Below are 22,866 nucleotides of genomic sequence, written 5' to 3'. Positions count from 1 at the left end.
TCAAAAAGACTATTACACTTTAATTGATATTTACTATATCAGAGGCAAATAATCTAATTCAGGTGTTGGGTTTTTTTTAATGGTGGAGTAACAAAATTAAATAAAATGGCTGTCTTTTTGAGTCATTTTTTTATTCTTTGTTGTTGAGAAGCAAAGAGTAGAAGAAATGAAAAATTAAATTTTCTGTTAAGCAGTGTTTTAGAACACTGTCTTCACAAACGACACCACTGATTATCCTACTGTATTTAAAGTGGCTTTAAAGAATGTTTTGACATGAATGTGCCGAAGTGTTTCTCTGCAATTAGAACTGAAAGGGTTAATAATTGTTGACACTGCACACATCAGACAATGAAAATTTAGGCAAAACTCTTCCATTTCAGTACATAACATTTTACTCAGTGCAAGACTTTTCCCTAGGTTCTTCCTCTATAAAGCTTGATTTTTAATTGCAAATATAAAAACAAGATGCATACCCAGAGCTGGATAAATTTAATGAGTGTGCATCTGATCTGTAAATAAATAAAATTAAAATAAAAGCATTTTTAAATCTCATAGCAGTCGTTTTTTTCTATGTTTACATGACTAAGTTACAGCTAACTGAGCACTCTCTGTCCTATAATATTTACTTCTAGATGAGGAAATATGAAAAAATCCTGCCAACGCTTACTCAAATTACCAAATGCAATGTATCTGGTTATGAATGGAGTGACCTCAGCTCTAAAGGCCATAGCGTGGCAAGGTTAAGGCCATTTCAAGAATTCAGAAATGCCATTTTGATTTACCCTTTGCAAAACAGTTGTACAGCATATCTACGAAGGTACATTCTCCAAAATACCATATATCTGTTTTACACAGCCTTGGGTCAATCAATCCATACAAGTCCTTACTATCATTTTGTGCTGCTCTGAGCATTTCAGACAGAACTTAGGCAAACATACTTCAAACTGGGAATTAAATATGAAATTAAGCAATGCAGCTGATTTACAAACTGCTTGTGAAAAGACCAGCCTAAATGGAAAGATGAGTGACTGCTTTCACGCAAGGTACCTTGTCACCAGTTCTCAGCAGCAAAGCCAGTAGCATTTACTTAGTGTTTTCGTTGTAGCATACCTTTAGTTTGACCAGCTTTACTCTTCACTTCCAATGACTATGCACAGAATTGCTCCCAGTACCAGATTTATATGGTTAATTTAAATGTTGATGCCAAAGATGAAGTGCATGATATGTTTTCCCCATGCTGTGAGCCCAGGGAACTTCAAGTTGGTCATTTTATTTTTTTAGACTAATGCCTTGAGAGCATTTAATGTTTTACTTAGGGTTAATCACATTAGCAATAATGTAATGCATCTACAATGGCCTGGGCTTCTTTCCAAAGCTGTGCTGTTTATGTTCAAGGAAAATAAAGGAACAGACACCTAAAGTGATTCAGAGAACAAACATTTTACTGCGCTAAAAATCATTGACATAATTCACTGGAGGGAACTGTTATTTCTGAGCCAAGAATTAACTAGCCTCATCTGTAGGAAATTGTCAGAATACATCTGAGCACAGGTTCTTTTCCTCATACAGATCTTTTGCAAAATCAGTTCTCATTTTTCCTGGCTGGCAAAGCTCATTAGTATTCTAAGTAGATGCCAACAAAATGGCCTAATTCCTGGCTTTGTTTTTTTTTTGAAAGCTGTATTCATCTCTATAGAGTTCATAAAAGGAGTGCTTAGGACATTTGCTATGTGCAAAAATGATACTTTTTGTAATGCAGTGGTGTTTCTGTCTTTTTAAATTAACTGAAAATGCATTTTAATAACATTCCAGGGAGGGTTATTAATACAGTTTCAGAGTTGCGTACAGAGCATTTGATCTATACACTTACTCACAGCATGGGGAGAGGTATAGTAATAATACTGAATTTCTTAAAGCATATGGAGACTGATCAGTATTGTGTTTTGTGTACTGCGTCTCATTGAAAGGGTGGTACAGAGATGCATTTGTGTGTGTTTATACATTTCCATTTTGCAACATCTTAAGTTAAAGCAAAAAAACACCTGTCATCAGTAGTATTTCCTCTCTGCATGATCACTTGTCCTTAACACATGTGGGCTAGTATCAGTCTCAGCAGCTGCTATGCAAAATAAAAGATCATTTGGCTTACAGGGAAATCAAAATATACCTTTTTTTTTTTTCCCAAAAAACTGTTACAGGGTAAAGAGTTTGGATGGGAGGCATCACAGTCACCTCATGACAGACTTGCCACTCTGTGCTCTGATCCAGTAATATTTCAAAAGCTCAAGTCTGTTAGGATTTACTGGGTTGTCACTCAGAAGAAATAGCTACCAAAACAGGTACCAAATCCCACCCTTACTCCTAAATCAACACTGCACCAATGCTGTAATATGATATGAGGGGATTCTCTTGTTCTAGGAGTACCACCTCTCATCTGAGACACAAAATTCAGGTGAAAACTAAATAGCAAACTGCACCCTTACTAACAAAGTAATAATTGCACTGTATATCCCAGCCACCATCATGCACATTCCTCATGTCTAAATTTTCCTTGCAGTTTTAGAAAATTATTCAAGTTACATTATTTTTCATGTGTTATCATTTTCCAGTGTCTCTAATCGCAATGTAGTATTCCTGAGTGAGGTGACCTTGTAACCACATTTTTCTCCAGACATATCTGCATCTCAAATGAGTCTGAAAATATTTTTTCCAATTTAGAACAAACCCAGTTTTTAATAATTTTAGAACATTTTAATATTAAAGATTATACTGTTAGCAGAAGAGTTTCATTTTAGAAGGCTGCTGGTAGCAATGGAGTTACCCCAAATTTTAGACTTGCTGAGAGGATTTGGGGGTTGGGTTTTTTCTGTAGCTGAGATTAAAAATAAAAATTTAGGAGGATTACGGTCCTTTCAAGCTTTCCCATCCTTTGCCCATAAATCTATGTCTGATTACCTACAAGCAATCACATACCTGTTCAGCAAGTAAAGAGTGTGACTGAGAAGGGCAGTGGCTATGTAGCTTTATGACACTGTTCTGGGCTTTCTCTCTGCTTTTCTTGATCTTCAAAATAAGAGGGAACTTAGAGACAGAATTTAAAGTCTTTAAAAGTAAGCAGTAAAATGCTCACCTTGTTCTATAGATCTCGGTTTTTACATAAATGAGCTACGTGAAAGGATTTATTTCGCTGAGAAACAGTACAATGATGTCAAAAATTAAAATGACCACGACATCCTTGTACAGCTCAGGAATGCTGAGAGATGGCAAAATATTAAGGACAGGCTCTTTGGAAACACTCAGTGCTAGTCTAGCTTTGCTCCTTTCAAAGTCAATGACACCAGTGACATTGGCTTGAACAGGAGCAGTTAGGTGCATGCTGAGCGCCCTGTGGAAACCTCCCCCCACACTGCAATTCCGCATCTACACAAAAACCACGGGACGCATCTTCACAAAAGGAAGGATGAAGAAAAACTGCTCTTTTAGAGCGGGGGGGAGAGAATAGGCTGACACACGAGCACACAAAATACAGTCCAGTCCTTACTAAAGTAAGGGGAACAAAGCAAAGCTTTGCCGAACTGCCAGAGGGGTCTGAACACTGCCAGGTTTCTAGAAAAACAATTGCATCCAAGATACGCGTTTTCCAGATAAGGATATAAAAAAGGGGCAAGGCTGATGGAGTTTTCCTCATGCTTTAAACCAGAAAGTTTATTAATCTAAATCTGGACTACTAAAAATACCATTTTATGAAAGACTTTTCTTCTCCCTAAGGCAGGAGTAGAAAAATAAAACATGCAAGTGAATTGTTACTGTGCAAGTTACAGCTATAAACAGCGAAGTAGAAGGTTATGGCTGGATCACATACCACAGTGCAATGACAGGCACGGGGACAACAGACGACTATATGCATAAAAACAAGAAAACCAAAAATAAATTTAAAATGAAAAATGAAGGGGACAAAAAAAAGTAAAGTGAGAGAGAGTTTCACAGAAGAGCCATCAGTACAGAAAAGCAAAATAGTGCTGATCAGCTGGTGTCCTGAGTGGATGTTTAACACTGCTGCCAAGGGTCCGTGGGTGTCACCAGCTGTCTATGGGCCACACATTGAAGGTATTTAACTGGGCAACTCCTGTGAAGTCCAAGAAAACAATTCTAGAGAAAGCACAGAAATCAAATTTCTCATGCACTCACTTACTACCAGAGGCAAGAAGTACTGTGAGTTTGGATCCCAAAAGACTGCATGCATGTGCATATATACACATGAATGTAAAATGGCCTTGCCCTACAGTTTTCAAAATCAAGCTTTAAAATGGGAATCACACACAGCCCACTGCCTCAATATGAAAAAGTCCTAAACTGACTTACAGCAATGTGCTGCAAGTTAAATCTGCCTAGTTACCTGTAACTAGTATGCCATTAGGGCAAAGTAAGGGTGCAGAGTGGGTTTGGCAGAGTCTGTGGCTGCTATTTTTCCTATTTGACATGGAATTAAATCTAATTCATGCAATTACTGTGTCAATGGAGTAAACACACAACGTGCATTTCCCATCCAGCTAGATTTGGTAATCTTTGGTGTAACAAGGCTATGTGTCATAGTGTAATGCACAATATAACAAAGACCTCTTATTCTAGACTGAGAATCTACTACAATGATCTTTTCTTAAATCTGAAAACAAGTCCCAGTTCTTACACAGTCGCCACACAGAAGTTCACGTTATTTCGATTGCTGCCAACCTTCACGCTGATTTTATTCCAATTCTATTCACATGCACTGATACTATGACAAATTATGATTTCTAAAAATTACACAAAATTTAAATTATGCTCATTTTAGTCGACTTTGGTTCACATTTTTAAGCAAGAGGCCTGATTCCTCACTCCAGGTATATTCATGTAGCACAACGGCATACATAATCTACTGCGTGTGCCAGAAGAATTGTAGGCATGTAAATCACTGCTCCTCAGAACACCTGAGTTTGAGTGCCATGCTGTCATGATCATAAGACATCTAATATTGCATTGCCATACAGATGTACCTTGTTACTTCAAAGCAACCAAACTATTTTAATGCTCCCTCCAATATAAAGATAAAATAGGATTAACAGAATTATCACATATCTAAAGATCCAGTTCATCATTCTAGTTACTATCCACATAAATGTATGATGTAAATGTGAATGTAAGCCATAATCTATTTTTAAATTTTAGCATTTTACTTCACACAGCCGCACAGGCTGTAAGTAATTGGTAAAATTTTATGCAGTGACGTTATCTACAATTTCATAATCTTTTTGACACTTAAGATTACATCTAGAGATTATAACTTGTAGATCTCTTATAGACCATTACAGTTCCTTCTTCAACCATATCTTCTACTTGCATTTACACATTCTCTTAATGCATCACAGCCCTTCTTTACTTGGAAGGCATTTATACAGTTACCATATTGATTTGATTTAATTGCCAACTTTGCAACCAAGTAGTTCTCCACAGGTCCACAGGCCTTGACAGTAGGATTAATGTTTTGCAGTAGCATTTCCCAAAAAATTATCATACCAGTTTTATGAATTTACAAGTTCAAAAGTCAAACTATGGCACATTTATCTCTTACTCACATGATTCTACAGATCTAAGATTTTACTGTTGTTCTGTTTCAGTGTGTTGTGTAGATAAGATAGCATTAGCCACATGACAAATAGCTGTCGACCATTTAGGAAACATTGTTTACCTGATAATTTATTTTAACCTTTCTCAGCATGAAATTAAACTGGTTTATTCTTTCTGCTGTGAAATACAAGTGATTATTCTTGCCTTAAGCTTGAACTGAAGTGTTTTCATTCATTAGCAAAATCAGCTTAAGCTGAATTTTGAAGATCTGTACTCATGCCATAATTCTCCGTAGGGTTTATGTCAATCAATATCGTACTGTAAAAATGCAGATGTTTTTGACAGCAGCAGTCCACAGCAATAGTAATATGTAGCAGCAATCTAGTAATCTAGAAGCAAAAGCAGATTTTAGGTGTCAATTTGTTAGGAATACACATCATACTTACTGCCACATGGACAAGAATAATGACCTGAGCAATCATTATTTATCCTGAAGGTTTTTTAATTTCAATTGTAATGATTTATTAGAGACGGTGAAACAATCTTTTTTGGATTTTGCTCATGTTTCTAGTCTTTACAGTTAATAATTCTGTACTGAATGCAATATGCTGATAATGGATAGCTACAAGCTTCAGATTTACTCATGCAAAAATATTCAAGACTTTTGTTGCAAATGCTGTTTAATAGCCATCTTTGAGAATTGGGTTATAAATCACTTACTCGGAAAACCCTTCCTGGTATGTGCAGTTTTTTGAGGTATAAGCTGAGGCTTAAAGACTGTTTTGCTTACAGTGAGACAGCCAGTGGAAGGCTGAGGCAATCGCACTGAGAAGGTGAATTCTTCCAGTAAAAACCTTTGATAATTAATAACAATACTGACTTCTTTGCTGATTTTACAGCAGCGCTCCTAGGGCGTTAAACAAAATCATAGCTCTGCTAACCTAGATTTTGTATAAACATAATGAAGGATGCGCACTTACAAACTAAATACACAAAACAGATGAGCAATGGGGTGGAGGAAGTATTATTATCCCCATTTTATAGTATGAGGCCAGAAACGGAAAGAGATGCCAGACTTTCCACCTCTTGAATTGCCTTTGTTTCCCTACTGATCTAGACAAAGACGTAGAGGAGAAATGGCTAATTGTGACCCTTATCTGACAGCTCTGTAATATCATAGTCCATCATGTACACATTCACCATCATACACTTGGATCAGGGAAGATTGTTACATTAGAAACATTTCTCTCACGGACTTTCCCAAGCCTGACGTTTTGTTCATTAATTCATTAGCTGCATTAAATAACACGCATATAAATAACTGTTTCTTGGGGCTTCATTGGTGCTTGAAGTTGAAAGAGGTTTGGTACAAGAGAACAATATGAGCAGGACAGTGGATAGTGCCACCACCCATACCATTCTCAGGCCAGTATTTGTGGCACTGCTGAGCGGTGTGGTGTGGAATCACCTCAGTTTGAGGTGACTGATGAAACCAGGTTTCCCAGTTCTTTGCAGGATACTCAAATTGATCAATCATTAAATAAAAGGGGGATGGAATCCACTACGTGCTCTCACACCACCATTAAATTTTATTTAATTTTCAAATAAAAGCAGTCCTGCCTGCTTCACCTGGAGCACAGCTAAGCAAGTGAGACTGTGTGGCGGGTGCAAACTAGAGTAGGTGGGACTGCAAGCAAGATTCAACTCGCGTGAACTGGGCTCTGGTCTGCAAAATACAGAAAAGCCTATACGAGCCCAGAAGTAGAATTTCAGTAATTAGAATTCAGATTTCAGAGAAATGTCTCTATTTCCACATTTCTTATCACCTAAGGCGAGGGAGGGCTGAATCACACTTGTAAGCATAGACACCAAAAGTTCTGCTCTGCATGCCTAGATCCTTGTGAAGAAATGAGTCTATACATTTTTTTGTGGCTTCATTGTAGAAAGGGGAGGGTTTATTCTACAGGATTGACTGTATGGTGATTTGAACTGAGGGAATTAAAAGTTTGCAATGCCTGAATAGTGATTTACTACTCAGTATTCCTATGGATTTGTTTTGTATTTCTTATTACTGGTTCCCCTGACAATTTAGGATTTATCTTTCCCTTCATTTTCATTTCAAACCACATAAGAAAAGATGTTATCAACTGCTCTGTATTCAGTGGCAAATTCCTCCTCTTATTACCAAATGCATTCTGAATGTTGCTAAAAAAAATGATGCACTTGATAGCACACGGGGATTTAAATACCATCAACTGTAAAGGGTGCTTCTGCAGACTAATGCACAGTTCCTAGCAATGCTCAGGCCTAATTGTTAAAGCCTGACTGAAGTCACAATCTTCACTTCCAGATTTTGAATACAGCAAATTTGAACAATCTCTGAATCCAGGTTTTGATCCAGTCATTATTAAAAAACAAAACATCTCACACACGCACCCCTTCCAAAAAAAACACCCAAAGAATAAAGAACACAGTGCGGCTTTCAGGATTTTGAATTCCTTCATATTTAGGGCATTTGAATCTAAGACATTACTAAAACTTGTCTAAATACACAGAGTAAATAAACTCCACTGCAATACAGGCATGATTAAAAAGTCATTGCATTTATCTTTATCAACAAGAAGTCATCCTAAATGTTTAATGTATAGAATAAAAAGATGCCAAAATAGAAAGGCAGAAACAAAAGCATACAGTATTTAGAAGAGTCAAAAAGAAACGAACAAGTAATAGGCAGCAACCAGGAAAGTGGGACAGAAGGATGGAAAAGGGAAACTGCAAGAAGTAAAACTGCAGAAAAGGTACTAAAAAATACTTTTCTGATCATCCACTCAATCTTCTTACAGAAATGGAAAACTGAGAAGCTTAAAAGGGGAAAGATGTTTAAATAGATATTAACAATAGCATATTTCTTAGAGGCCTTCATAGTAATTTATACGAATTTTAAGTTTGCAAATTCTAGTGGCAATAGCATGAAATCTAGCAGGCCTTTTGAGGAAGTGAAGGATGTAAACTTGAAGTGCGTATCTGTGCTTAATTTCGGTTGTCTTGACTGTCTCATATAATTTGTTATGCTTTGTTTTTTCAACATTTCAATTTAAAAATAGCATTCTCGTTCATGTCAAGTGTATCAGAGTTAATTATAGCAGATCGTGATTTTCAATGCTAGGTGCCTGATGTTAGGCTCCCAAGCCTATGTTTGGATGTGAAATAATTATCCTCAATTTCAGAACTGACTGAACTGAGTCTGCTTAGTGCATACTTAATAAAATTGCTAATGTTCAAAAACTTATTGCTATTTTAATGCATTAAAAAGCTCTCCCATAGAATGCAAAGAATGATCTGGTCCTTTTCCCAAGAGACTTTAAATCGATAGGCAAGCCTGCGTTGTCCACACTGATCTCCGGTACTAGGATACTATTCCATGAGAAAAGCAGCAACGACATCTGACCCAGTGTTTTACACAAGAGTGGAGATCAGACCAAAAGAAAGCATCAGCTGTGGCTCTGTGGCACTGATGTGGCATAGAAGCCTTCTTTTCTTTTTCGTATGTGAAAAATCTAAGACAGGAGTCTGATTTCATTAGATATTTATTGCTGGTTTTTTCTGACTTTAAATATAATACTCCTGTTAAGATTTCATGTGAGTATCTTCATATGTGCCATATTATGATAACCTATTGTCTGTTATTGCCAGAATAAACAAGGCAAAACAGATAGCTAGCTCTGTACCTATAAGGATTAGAACTTCTACATGCAGAGAACGTTAAGCATACCACAAAATTCTGGGAAACTCTGTAAATCCAGATGTTTTTTTCTATGCCAGCGGATTCCTGATGTCAACGTGATTAATTAGCAGCTATATAACTGTTAGTAAAACCACATACAGCCAGAAACACTGGTTCCTATTGGCCCCATTGCCTACACCTTTTCACATTTGCTATTACAGTCCTTTTAGTCCCGGGTGAAATGTTTTCACAGAATCACAGAATCTGTTGTCTTAGCTCATTCTATAATAAACCATCACCACTCCAACACACACAGTCAGAACTGGCAGTTTCTCAACTCCAGTAAGTTCAGAAGTGCATGAAGGCTAAATTACTTCTGTCCCAGCAGACTGGTTCTTTGAGGTCAAGGCAAGCTCATTAAGGAGAAGAGTGTGAGGACGTTTATACTGTAGCCTTTCAGCTGCAGCTATCATGCATAAATACTTTGAATTGTTTTATTTCCAGAACTGTGCAGACCCTTAACTACTGTACTGCTGGTGTTTTTCTGTACTGGTCAAGTAGTGTTGGTAAATGCATCTAGCGAATAAGCGTAGTCTAAGAAGCAGGGCATGTAATTGAGTTCAGAAGACTCAGATTCTCTTTCGGATTCTGACCCGTTTTACGGGTTTGGGATCATCGCACCTGCATTTGTGCCACTGTTTCAGCCTTTACATCCCGCTGTACTTACGCTGTACACTCTGCAGCGCAGGACTGTCTCACACTGCTTAGTTTTACAATGCCAAGCACAGATAACGCCCTAGACACCACTGTTTTGTACCTGACAATAACAAATTCAATGTCAGATAGATGGTTAAACCTCAATGCAACGTTTCTTTTCCCATGTAAATGTTTCCATTTTAATGAAATGGAAGATACGTAACTTGCTTTACTCCAAACTAATGAAAATGTCAGTGCCATTAGAAGTTTTTCTAGCAATTTAAAGAACAGGACAAAAAACCCCAAAGAAACAGCTATGCATTCTGTCTCCTTGTTGAGTCAGCACCAGGATTGTTATTTTTAATAAAGATAGAAATATTTATGCCTGAAGGACTTGAGAGCTGTGATAGAAATAAACATCTTTTTTCTCTCTTCCATTCAGTATTTACATATAAAAAGCATCTACTTTGCATATAGTTTCTGTCATAGTCTTTGAATAAGAGTGTGTGCATAATATTAACAGGAAAGAATGCTGAGGTATGTAATAGTTCATACTAAATATTATTTTAAATTCTATTTTGATGTGTTATTACTAAAAGCAAAAATATTCTCAAGAAGGAAGACTATCAGAAAAAAAGTAAAGTGGCCTTAAATGTCTCATGAAAGAGTATGTGTTCTTTGCATAACTAAATTCTGTATTGCCGCATCGGGATCGAGGACTCGTCATACGATCAATATGATCAGACAAAAGCCAGTTTATTGCGCTACAAACCCATGTTTATATAGACACATTACTTCCTTGCCACGCGATAGCTCTAATGTGATTGGATGCATACACTGTCCATGCACCGTTCACTCGTACTTCTCAGTCTCTGATTCATGTGACATTATCAGCCACGAGCATCAAACTCCTCCTCAAGATTTTGTCTGTCTTGCTTCTTGCGGTTAATGCAGGCCTTTTAGTTCCTCATTTCTTCGTGTTGTAACAGGCTTCAGACCGCAGTTGTCCTTGTCTGTGACCTTGAGGCCTGCTCTTTTACAGGCTATCAAGAGTCAGGCTCAGAGTATCTGGAGGGCTCATCACATGGCGTGGTTCTCCAAATATCCCACACTGTATTAGCTTGATAGACCTGATACTGTGTGGGAGCTTGTGAGGCATTCACAGAATCACAGAATGGTCGCAGTTGGAAGGGACCTCTGTGTGTCATCTAGTCCAACCCCCCTGCCGAAGCAGGGTCACCTACAGCAGGCTGCACAGGACCTTGTCCAGGCGGGTCTTGAATATCTCCAGAGGAGGAGACTCCACAACCTCCCCGGGCAGCCTGTTCCAGTGCTCCGTCACCCTCAGAGGGAAGAAGTTCTTCCTCATGTTCAGACAGAACTTCCTGTGCCTCAGTTTGTGCCCATTGCCCCTTGTCCTGTCGCTGGACGCCACTGAAAAGAGTCTGGCCTCATCCTCCTGACACCCACCCTTGAGATATTTATAAGCATTTAGAAGGTCCCCTCTCAGTTGGTCACTCTAGCTGTGCACTTCATAGTCCAGTGATAAGAAGGTTCATAGTTCATCATCCTTCACTGCTCACCCTCCTTTCTTGGTGTGAACATCAGCACTACCCTTTGTTATTCAGCTCCTAACATTTCTCAGTTGCATTTCTCATCAGTTCTGAGGGTCAGCCTTATTCAAAATATGTCAATTCTTCCACCGCATCACTTTTAACAGCCAGTTTCATTTTTTCCTCTCCATATTAGTAATATGACACCCAGGTTCTCATCATCTTGCACATCACCTGTTGCCGTCTCCCTTCTGATCTGCTTCCTTGCACCTTGTGCGCCAGGTAAAGCCCTTTCCAAATGCTATAAGCTATCCATAAAGAACAGTCAAGAAACGCCAGTCCTGCAGTCCTGTCCTCCAGATCTCTAACTCCAGTTCTTCCTCAGCATTTCTGTTCTGCCAGTAATTACAAGTTAATGACTTTATTGTCTCTCCCCAGATATGGATCAGAGTCAGGGTAAAGATCTAATCTCAGGTTGTATGAGTGGCAGTTAAAAAGCATCTCAAGTTTCCTAAAAATTTAAGAACTTCCTTGATTTAAAAAGTGATCTCAATGTTTTGCCACCTCTTCTCTGCATTTCTCACCTAGTAGGAAGTGATTGGCACAAGAGAAACATTTCTACCCTCAAAGCGCTCTAATATATATCAGATCATTACCATATGTCTTTGTTTGTTTGTTTTTTTTTAACAGAGTTGGCGTAGATCCAGATGAAGATCTGAAAGCAGAAGCTGCAAGTCAGGTATGTCAGGATTTTAGACACACATGCTGAATTAAAAACTGTTCAACTGTTGGCAGATCATGTTTGTCAAAAATAATGTTATAGCTAAAAATATTTAAAACAGGCAAATTGAAAATAAAAAGGAGCTGAAAAGTATCTTCGTTGCACAAGGTACAAAGAGAGGATATATTTTTTTCAGTGTGCATGCACTAATGAAAATTTTGTAACTAAAAATTTTATAGAGTTTTGAAGAAAATTCTAAATAAATAGGAAGATATCCTGAGAGGTTTAATAAACAAAATAATAGAAGTATTAACATGATAAATCCAAATATTTATCCCCTTCCAAATACTGTGTTTATGGAAATGAGACATCTCAGAAGAATGCTTAATCTCCTGGAATAAAAAAGGAGAAGGTGTAATGTTCAATTCTAGTAGGTCAGGTTTCTGAAAATATTTTTCAGTTATTTTTCACATGGAAACCAAAGTACATTGTGAACTTGAAAACTTTAAATAGGAGGCTATTTAACAAGCTGCAGCTGTTCATCTGTCACCTTCCCTTTTTTGTCACACATGTATGGCATTGTTTCAAATGCAGCACTGCCTGCAAGAGCAGCAGAAATCTACAGAGACTCAATACACAGAGACATAGTATGTGCTTCAGCCTAGTAAGTGCAACAGCAGTACAACTAGGGAGAAGCAATGCTACAGTTGACAAGCTGCCAAGGAAAAAAAATCAAAAAAGTGCCTAATGCTAACTGCATTCCTGTTTCTAGTTAATACCATCCCATGCACTCTTTCAGACTGCACAACTGGAACTGAAATTGAAATCGCCTAACAGTGATATCAGTGCAGAAAATAAGTTAGGGCAAGACATGAATAAGATACTGTATTCACTTGAAAATATATTAAAGATATCATTAGGCAAAATTTTAATATATCTTATGTACTGAGTACTCTTAGTATATGCACGTTTGCACAGATCTGAAGGCATTTACGGTCTCAGCTTTCATTGAAACTGAATGGAATTCAGGTCCCTAACCGTCCTAATGTTTCCTTGGAAAAAATAAAAATAATATTATTTATATCTGACCATATCCTTAGTTTTACAACTCGGTCACTATGAAAACGGCTAGCATAACACTCCATTGTACCATGCCAAGGTACTGATTTATTCTGCATCTGAGCGGACTAATCACTAATATCTCTCCTAAGCATCTTGGTAGGAATTCCTGCAATGCCTCTGACGAAGGCCAGGACACAGAACCTTAATCTATTCTTGATTGGATTTTAAAGATATATCATTTCAGAAATTTTCTACTTTGCAGCACTCATGAATTATCGAAGATCAGAGAATGCTGAATGCAGTATAAAATTGACTGAATGCATGCTTTGTGAAAACCTTATTTCTGCAGAAGTCAATAGGCATCTAATTTTCTCCTCCTTTTATTAAAAATGAAAATAATCATGTTTATGAATAACAATAACACGTCCAGTGTCCCAGCTGTGCCCTGTGAATTAACACCTATCTCTGTTGACAAAATCCAGCAATACAACACAGAAGGTGTAAATAAATATAACACCTTTCATGCCCTAGCTTGTCGAAGTCAGCGTTCCTTGTAGTAGTAAATTTTACCTTGGAAGATAGTTTTGCTGATCTGATTATTCTTCCCCCCCCCCCCCCCGCAGTATTCTATTTTCATTTATCTGACTTTGTATTTGACATCTCAGTCTTTTACTAATTTGGACTTTTGCTGCATTCTCTGCAGCCCTCTGTGGTTTTGTTTTAACTCAGTCCCCATCACAGTTATTCAGTTTATCTCAGGCTATTTCTTTTAATTTTCTTTTTCATGTCATCTCTCATTCCTCTTCCTCTTTGTTGTCTTTTTTCTTTCCCTTTTTATGTTCCCTTTCCATATTATTTCTAGTATGATGTTTTTATTTAGTTTACCTACTTTTCATTTTCTTCCTATGTTAGTGTGCCTTCACAGTGAAAGCAGGGTTTTTTTCATGCATATATCCCTGGACAAATAACATATCAAGTGCCAGTATCTCCTGCTGCCAGTTAAAGCTCTTTAACATTAAACCACATACCAACTCAGTGCTGTTAATTGGAGCATCAGGGAGATTGTACCAGAATTAAGAACCTAATATCGTCTCAAGAATAAGATGCTTAAAAGACAATAAAATTAATGGAAAATAAGCCTCTAGGCTCCTCCCTTCTCAGCCAAAGTACTCAGCCAGATTGGGAATGCCATAAGGTCTGCTGTGGAGATTTGAATCCATCTCCTCTGTGACCACCCCAACTATCAGGACATGGGGTATCTTGCTCCCCGTGAACCTCCAAATCCATATCTACAACCAGATCTGGATTTTTCAGGGGCAGAAAAGCCTTAAATACCTTCCACCTCATGAGTACTACGTCAGAGGCAATAGCAGCTATATGGCTGCATAAGCCTTTTTCTTTCCTATCTCTTCATCTTGATCTCCCTTCTTTCTGTCCTTTCCACAAATTCAATTTTTTCTTCTCTGAAGGACTTTCATTTGTTTAGTCAATACTTCCATGTACACAGTTGTTTCTGGACTTCTGGTTACGCTCTATTCTGGAGTGTCTCAACCTGTAATTTTGTCAGTCAGCTAGCAGCAAAATCCAGTAAAAGTTGTAAGATCTGGAACCCAAGGCTCCTTCCCTCGCAAACATGTAGAGCCTTTTAATCTACAATTAGCACCTGGACTTCACCATGACCTCATCCCTCAAAAGCCCCTCTCTGTTTCCTTGTGTCAGTTCTGCCTTGCCTTTTGTTAAATGTGTCTATCATTAAATCATTATCACAACATAAGCACAAACATAAGAAATAATGACCTCATATTCATATCCATTTACTTATTGACGGACTATCATAACTCAGTTCTGAAAGAACTAAACTACATAATACATACTACAAATAATATATATTGTATAGAAAATAATATATAAAAACAAAAACAGTGTGTAGCACATACATTCAGAATATAAGCACCGAAAGCTAACTGATAACCAGAACGCAGGATACATAATCACTAAGCAGAGTTACAAAGTTGAGTTATTAAAAAAAAAGACAAAAGCTTGTATAGGAGTGTGCTTTTTAACTAATTGCTGATAAATAAAGATAGGCAATAACATATTTTATTCAGATGTTTTATGTATCAGAAATTCTGCTATGTTAACCTCTATTGAGACAGCATAAGAATATATTTTCTGCAAGCATTTTGGAAAAATGTTGTAGATGTACTATTGATCTCAGGAGAAAACTGAATAGCCTGCAAAACACCTATCTACATCATCTCTGTCAAACTACTGTTCATAGTTTATTTAACCATACATATCTTTATTAGTATAATAAGGAAATTATTTATACTTTCCCCATCAGTTTCATCTGCCAGCTGGTTGGTGAATTTCTTGCAAGCGACTAATGAGAATAATCTCCATATGGGTAATTCCCAAGGAAGACATCAGAAACACTGGCATTCTCACTTTCCAGAGAGAAAACTGCTGTCCGGAAGAGGTGGTGGACTGTCTCCCTATCCCCCTATCCTGGTTTTCTTTAAACCATGACAGTCTCCTACATCTACCTCTCTGAACTGTAGGGAAAGTGTTAAGTTCCTTTTTAAGTTCTTGGGATCCAAGGATCTGCAAGAGCCTGAAAGCATTTCACGGACATCTTCTGCCATCCCTCGACTGTACTGTCTACACAGGAGCTGCACTACAGACAACTACCCAGATTCCCATTAACGCAAAAGTTGATAACACAACATGTATTTCATATACAAAAGTAAGAAGGTGCAGCACATGTCCAAACTCGCAGAGCTCAAACAAGCCAGAGGTTATAGGCCACCAGAGAAGGTGTGGAGCAAAGCAGCAATAAACATTAGTGCAAGAAATAAAAGCAGGTCCAGGTCAGGACCAGCAAATTCTTGGAGAATTATACTCTTGTAGACTATTTTGTCCACTGCTTTTATATGGGAACAATTCATGTTCCTGTATGAGAAATGTTGTTCCTGCAAGAGAAAGGCAGATATACAATGAGTTTGGAATTAACCAACAGCACTATGGCTTCTAGAAACATTAGCAGTCAAATCAAGGACACGCAGGCCATTTACAGAGCGCTCTGTGCTTTGTGCTTTTAACTAGCCTTCCTCTGCATTGAACTCATTGGCTGTGTGCTGTAGCCCACACCATGATATCTTTGCCTCCACACCTGTACTTCTCTTTCTCTTGTCTCTATTCCTGTCCACCCCAGTCCTTCACCTTATTTCTTGTTCTGACCTAAGGTAGACCTTACCTGCCATCACACTTGCTGCTTAAAGGTTTCAAATCTTTTCCCAATCTGTATCTATTTTGCCAAAATGCACTGTTAGATATTAAGAGTGTCCTGCTGCTTGATTAGGAATTAGTGCCATCTACTTCCCCCCTTCAGCCTCCCCAGTTGTTAGGGGGAGCTGCTAAAATACTCAATTCAGTAACAAGGAAACAGATCCCAAGCATAGCATTTGGCCTGTTTGGTGCATTTGTAAGTTCACTGCGACCACCTTTGACATTAGCAAAATCATAACAGCTACAATATGGTTTCTGTCTCCATATAATCTTCTTCGAAACTCAGTGAAATCAATGTAAAAGTTCCCATGTACAAGTTGGCTTGGAACTAGACCTTGCAGTTTTGAGGATCAGACCATTGAAATTACCATCATCAGCCAATTTATGTGTATGTTAATGTATAGTAGGAAATTAAATTTTTAATATATTATTAGATTAAAACATAAAAATTATTAAATTGGTTTAAATTTGCAGAAAGAAAAATACTTCCATTAAAAATAATCTAACTTGAAGCGAAACACAAACAAGATAATAATGAAGTATCCTCAGAGAACTGGCAATACCATCCTGCCACTAATTCTTCCCCTGTTACTGATGTGGTGCCCAGAGTATGGCCAAGCTGTGCTTATACAGATAAGTGTTTCTAATGTATTATTCCAAATTATGACCCTGAGTAAAAGGACAGTCCATCTGTCTACCTGTGCAGCACACCCCAGAATCAGCTTGCAGAATGGCAAGCAGCATTTTGAGTCTTGTTGACTTGTGTTCCTCTCCCCTTGGAAAGAAGCACAGAAGGAAAAGTAGTGTCATAATTATTAGAATAACACGATCCTTTTGGGAATGACATTTTGTACAAAACACACAAATAGCATCTGATCTTGTAGGAGTAAACTGAAGTAATCCCACAATGGCAATTAGATCAAAATATCATTTTATTGACCTCAGAATATAATGCTTCTTAGCTGCTTAATGAAATTGGAATCATTAATAAAAGTAAATTATGTACTCTTCCAATGAGTATATAGCAATGAAAAATGTGCTATATGAGCCAATTTCCTCCTGAACTGATTCACAGAGATGACATTTGTGCGCCAAAGAAGCTTTTTAAATTAAAAAAATGTGCAGTTAATTGTAATTCAGTTTGACATGTATTTTTAATGTTGGAAATCCATATTTTATTTATGTTATAAAAATGCTCTTCACTTTATTCATTTGTTTATTTTGCAGAGTGCATCTAACATGGATAAAAATACAACCAAAGCTGAGAGTGCATGGCTGTTCAGAATATGGTATGGCTTTGACCACAAGTATCCTTTTCTGTTGTAAGCCATAGATGATAGTTGCATTACAGCTGGCACCTTCAAAATATTTAAGAATCCAAAATTTATTATACTTTTAAAAACAAAAACATCATTTATTTTAACATGTTTAGTAAGAAGAAGAAATTTTGAAAGTGCAAAGAAACAGAAGGTCTTGAGAAGCTGGGCAGTCCAGTGGTAATGCATTCCTGAATGAGGCCATGGGAAGTGAGAACAAGGTAAGAAGCTCTGCTCTACAGTAGTATATAGACAACAGGTTTAAATGAATTAGCCTTTTTTAAATTCCAGGATAAAACTAATCTGATTATTAATCAGATAAGGTGTAAAATCTGTGTTTGGAAAACCAGGAAGTCATAGACTGAAGCAGCCCAATGGCTGCTGCCTGCCTTGCCTTATATTCAGAAAGTAGTAGCTCCCCAAAAGAAAGTAAAAATAAGACAATGCTGGTTTACCCACACCTATTACAAACAGGGAAGAGTGCAGCCATTGCGAAGATGTAGCTCCCTGGACTTCCCTGGTGCTCCGACTTCCTATGCCCTAGATTTCTGAGCCTTTGTGCTTCTATTCATATGCATACTGAGGCACATATGGTAGAGATCTTGAATACAGATGCCTGATGCTTTCTTCTAGAAAGTCTGGTTTTCATGTCTTTTGCATTTCAAGAAAATATTATAAGTGATTTTTTTTAAAATGTTCTTAAAAAGAACATCCTCCCAAAGCCAAGGTAGAACATACGCTCTTTGACACCCATGCTGTCGCTAATGGCTGTGTAAAGATGATAAAAGCTACCATTCTAATTTATGGTCATTTTAAATTGGCTCTGCAAAGGCTTTGCAGAGCTATCAGTGAGACCCCACAACAACAATCATGCCCTAATCACTTAACAGAGATATATGATAAGAGAAGCTCGTCTGCTAATTTCCATGCATACTGGCTCAGGAGCTGAAGAGGCAAAGCTCTACCAGTAGTCTCCATTACTCAATAGCACATCTACTGGTCCATTACTCTGCACTACTGAGTAGAGATCAACGTTCAAGCTACATATATGTTTTTGTGACACCAACTGCAGCAAACTCTTAGGAACACTGCTTCCTTAGAGAGTTTAAGTGAAGTTTTCTTTCAAAAAGACTTTTGATGAAAAAAAAGGATCTTTTTGGATAAAAATGAATGTATTGCCCTAATTCATCTACCAGAGCAGTTTCAAGGTCCAAAAAGCATTCAGCATTAAAATGTTTCCTTAGCATAATTTTTCAAGAATACTTAGCAATAGTAGGTCAATGCTGTATAAAGGGGAAAAATATGTTTAAGTGTTAATGCTGAGTACTAGCATAAGTGGCTTTAATGGTCACCCAGTCCCACTGCTTTTTCAGAAGAAATAGCCTGTGGTTGTGGTATATCTTAGAAACTACAAGTCAGAAGGGACAGATGAACGGGGGGGGGGAAATTGCTCTGAATAAAAAAAAAAAAAAGTGGAAGGCAAGAACAGGACAGAGGCATGAGATAAAAAACTACATGAAAGACAACAAGGGTAGAGATAGAAAACAAGGGACACAGGCAGAAGGGAAAGAGAAATCAATGTGGAAAAGTCAGACAACATTATCTGCAAAATAAAAGGACTGTAGAAGGCACCAGAAGCACCACTTCTCAGAGGTTATCTGTATGGTAGAGATCTTGAATATGTGTCTGATGCTGTTTTCTAGAAAGTCTGGTTTTCATGTCTTTTGCATTTCAAGAAAACATTTTTTTAAAAATTACTTAAAAGAACAAATTTATTCCTAAGTGTCAATCTATCTTGCAGTCAAGTCATAATCTTTCTTTAGAATTCAGATTTTCAGATATTGTAGCCCTGTCATTATCCTGAAATATATTTTTATTACAAATAATACTTCTACATTTTACTAATCCTGAAAATGTATGCCCATATACCTGCACAGAATAACGGTTCAACCCACTAATGCTGTGACTCACAGCTCTGAGCATTTCTTTGGTATGACTGCTTTTGTAAGACATTCTTTTCAGGGAGAGAGAAATTATCCACCCAAACTTTCTTTTGTCTTTCCCTGCCTAATGTTAAAAAGCTGTGCTGCTAAATTTAGAAGAAGAAATTGTCATGTAGCACAGTGTTTGTGCCCAGTGCATGATTGCATAGAGCATTATGATAAAGTTTTCAATGAAAAGATACTGCAGAATAATAATCAATCTGGTTATATACTTCAAAAGCATACAGGACTAACATTTCTGTAGTTTGACATTTGCTCTTAGGCATTAACCAAAATCTACCCACTCTGCTGGCAATAACATCTCTTATGCCTGTTTATTTCACAGGGGAAAAGCAAGGAAATATCACTGAGGAAATCAAAAAGTTGCGCTGTTCCTTGCTGTCCTTAGGAATGATTTCCACTTAGTTCAGTGTTCTTAGGCAATAGCAATGTGCCACGCTGGGGTGGAAATATCAAAAAAAACCCTGAAATTCTGTTTGAGAATCAAATTTTATTTTTATTCTGAAAGAAACAGTAGGACTCTGATCCAGAGCCACCTGGGTTCAATGAGGGTTGTTTTCTTTAAACAAGTATCTTTGAATCAGGTATTGACACCTAAGAAAAAGAAACCATTCTCTAAAATCTAGGCTAAGAAATTTTAATAATGGAATAATAAAAATTAAGAACAGCTCATTTACGTACTTAGAGGTATCCCCTTGGATTTTCATCTCAGTAATTTAAATGAGGAAAATGCAAAATAAAATACTTGATATCTGACATTGTGTAAATTCCCACGAATTTATTTCAACTTCTTTGTTTTTACACCTTACAATGCATTACTATTTGAAGCTGTAATATCCTACTTAAGGCTAGTGGAAAAATGAGGGAATAAACAAAGGTGTTTCAAGAATTTATCAGGGGAAAAAAACCAAAAATCTATAATCCAGTACTGTATACATGACTTTATATTGTTGTTTGTGTTTTTGCAAGGCTGAAGTAGCAAAGTTTAGCTAACAAATCAAGAAGTAGGTGGAAATTTCATCCTGCATGGGCAAGGACCTGTGTCTATAAGGGCAGAGCTCAAACTAGTGGTGAGCAAAGTTGTCCCATTCCAAAGCATCCCACAGCAAAATTGTAAGTTTGCTCCCAGCTAGCAGCAATTTGCTTTTAACTCTTCTCAGTCCCAAACCTCTTACTTGCTTACTCCAACAAATATCACTGGTTTTTGCCTGCCTAGTCCCAAGACACTCTGTACCTACCTGACTAGAATTAGAATTCCTCCTCTACACAGGCCTGTATTCGCAGCTACAATCTACCACTAAAAATGAAGGTAAAATTAATATAATAAAAGCATCTTACAAAATATCTTAATCTTTTTTTTTCCCCAGCTACTGTAGACTGAACTCCTGAAATCTTTTCTGGTTTAACATTATCTTACACGAGGCTTTTTGTCCCCTAAGGCTTTTTTCTCTCTCTGTATTCGTATAATTCTCACTTCCTCACCCAGGGACGTTTTTGCTCTCGCTGATTGTTCTGTAGCATCAGTCAGGAAGATGACTACACGGTTCTTCTGACTTCTCATGCTGTATAACGAGAGGAGAAGGAAGGATTTGGGATTGCTGCACTAAAACACAAAAGTGCAAAAATAACTGAAACTGAATACAAAAAAAAGAGAGCATAATGTATGTGCTAAGATGTTTCCACCTGTTAATACTCACTGTCTTCATAAGAAGCCTACATTATGTTGCAGGATGTGTACTTTAATTGAACACAGTGAAACCTGCACTGAGAAAAAATAGTTACTGCGTAACAGGAAAAGATATGCAAGGTTGCAATAGAAGAAAGCAAGAAAGGAAGGAAGAGGGACGAAGACTTCAAATGCACGGTAAGTTTCTGTGAACACTTAATAAGTGTTAAATTGCAAGACATAGGCCTTGGGCCCACCTGCAGCCAAGTCTAATCGTTTTTTTCCAGCCATGGTGTAAGGATGAGATTGCATGTGACATGGTCCTCCAAGACTAAACAGCATGACCAGACCACTAGCGCTGGCGCTCTCTGGCACACGCGAGGGGTGAGAGGGAGAAAGAGAGATGCGACGATGGTTGTTAGCTGGCCAGCATGGGTATTACAACTATTGGAATGACAGCCCTACTGCATATCCTCAATACTGCTTCAAGCTACCAAATAGCAATGTAGCTGTCTAACTCGCACAGAGCTTTGCTTTTCGAGTGGCTCACATGCACACTTCCACGAACAGAATAGGAGGAGAAGAGCTTTCTGCTTCTTTACAGATTTCTTTTCAATCAGAGGAACTAACATTCGGTTACACTGAATAGAAGTAGGAGTCTGGGACAGAGTGAGCCCATTCTCCATAAAGCAACTTCTAAAAGTGTTTCTACTTGAACTGCAGTTATCCATCATTCAGATACATTCCTTTCAGTTTAAAAAAGGTTGTTTGTGTCCTGTGCACTTACCTGAAATCAATCAGCCAAAAGAAACTGCATTATTTGTAGACCTCAAAAGTTTATCCTCCTTAACTTATCAGAGCACCTATCATTTTATTTCTCCTGTGCTTTGTACGTGGATAAAATGGACATAATGGCTGCCTATGAAGTAAGATAAGTACTATTCTGTGCCTGTGAGAAAATGGAAAAGCTACTAAAAGCAAAAGTGAATTCCAGGGTGAACTGACAATCAAAGAAAAATTCAGCGTTTTGTGGTCTTCAGCTGAATTTTCCTTATGGGATGACTTGCCACTCTGATATCAGACACAGACACCTTTGGAAGGAAAAGACAAGAGGCTGTAAGCATGCATGTGCACACCAATTTCTCTTACCTGCTGGTAATGCCTGGAGAATGAAAGGTTTCTTAATTACTAATATTCTGATTTGGTATTCTTTATCAGTTCAGTGACAACAGC

General features: G+C 37.6%; 1 protein-coding gene across 1 annotated transcript in view; it reads left to right on the top strand.

The window, feature by feature from the left end:
* SLC9A9 (solute carrier family 9 member A9) overlaps window positions 1-22,866 on the top strand; it is a 220,026-nt gene that overhangs the window by 143,068 nt on the left and 54,092 nt on the right. The window contains exons 13-14 of the mRNA XM_009931818.2: window positions 12,268-12,316; window positions 17,876-17,955. Of these exons, the coding sequence (XP_009930120.2) occupies window positions 12,268-12,316; window positions 17,876-17,955 (129 nt within the window). The remainder of the gene's footprint in view (window positions 1-12,267; window positions 12,317-17,875; window positions 17,956-22,866) is intronic.

Source organism: Opisthocomus hoazin, chromosome 4 (assembly GCF_030867145.1).
Source record: "Opisthocomus hoazin isolate bOpiHoa1 chromosome 4, bOpiHoa1.hap1, whole genome shotgun sequence".
Lineage (NCBI taxonomy): Eukaryota > Metazoa > Chordata > Aves > Opisthocomiformes > Opisthocomidae > Opisthocomus > Opisthocomus hoazin.
Note: the sequence above shows the minus strand (reverse complement) of the source record. Positions and strands in the feature narration are given on the sequence as shown.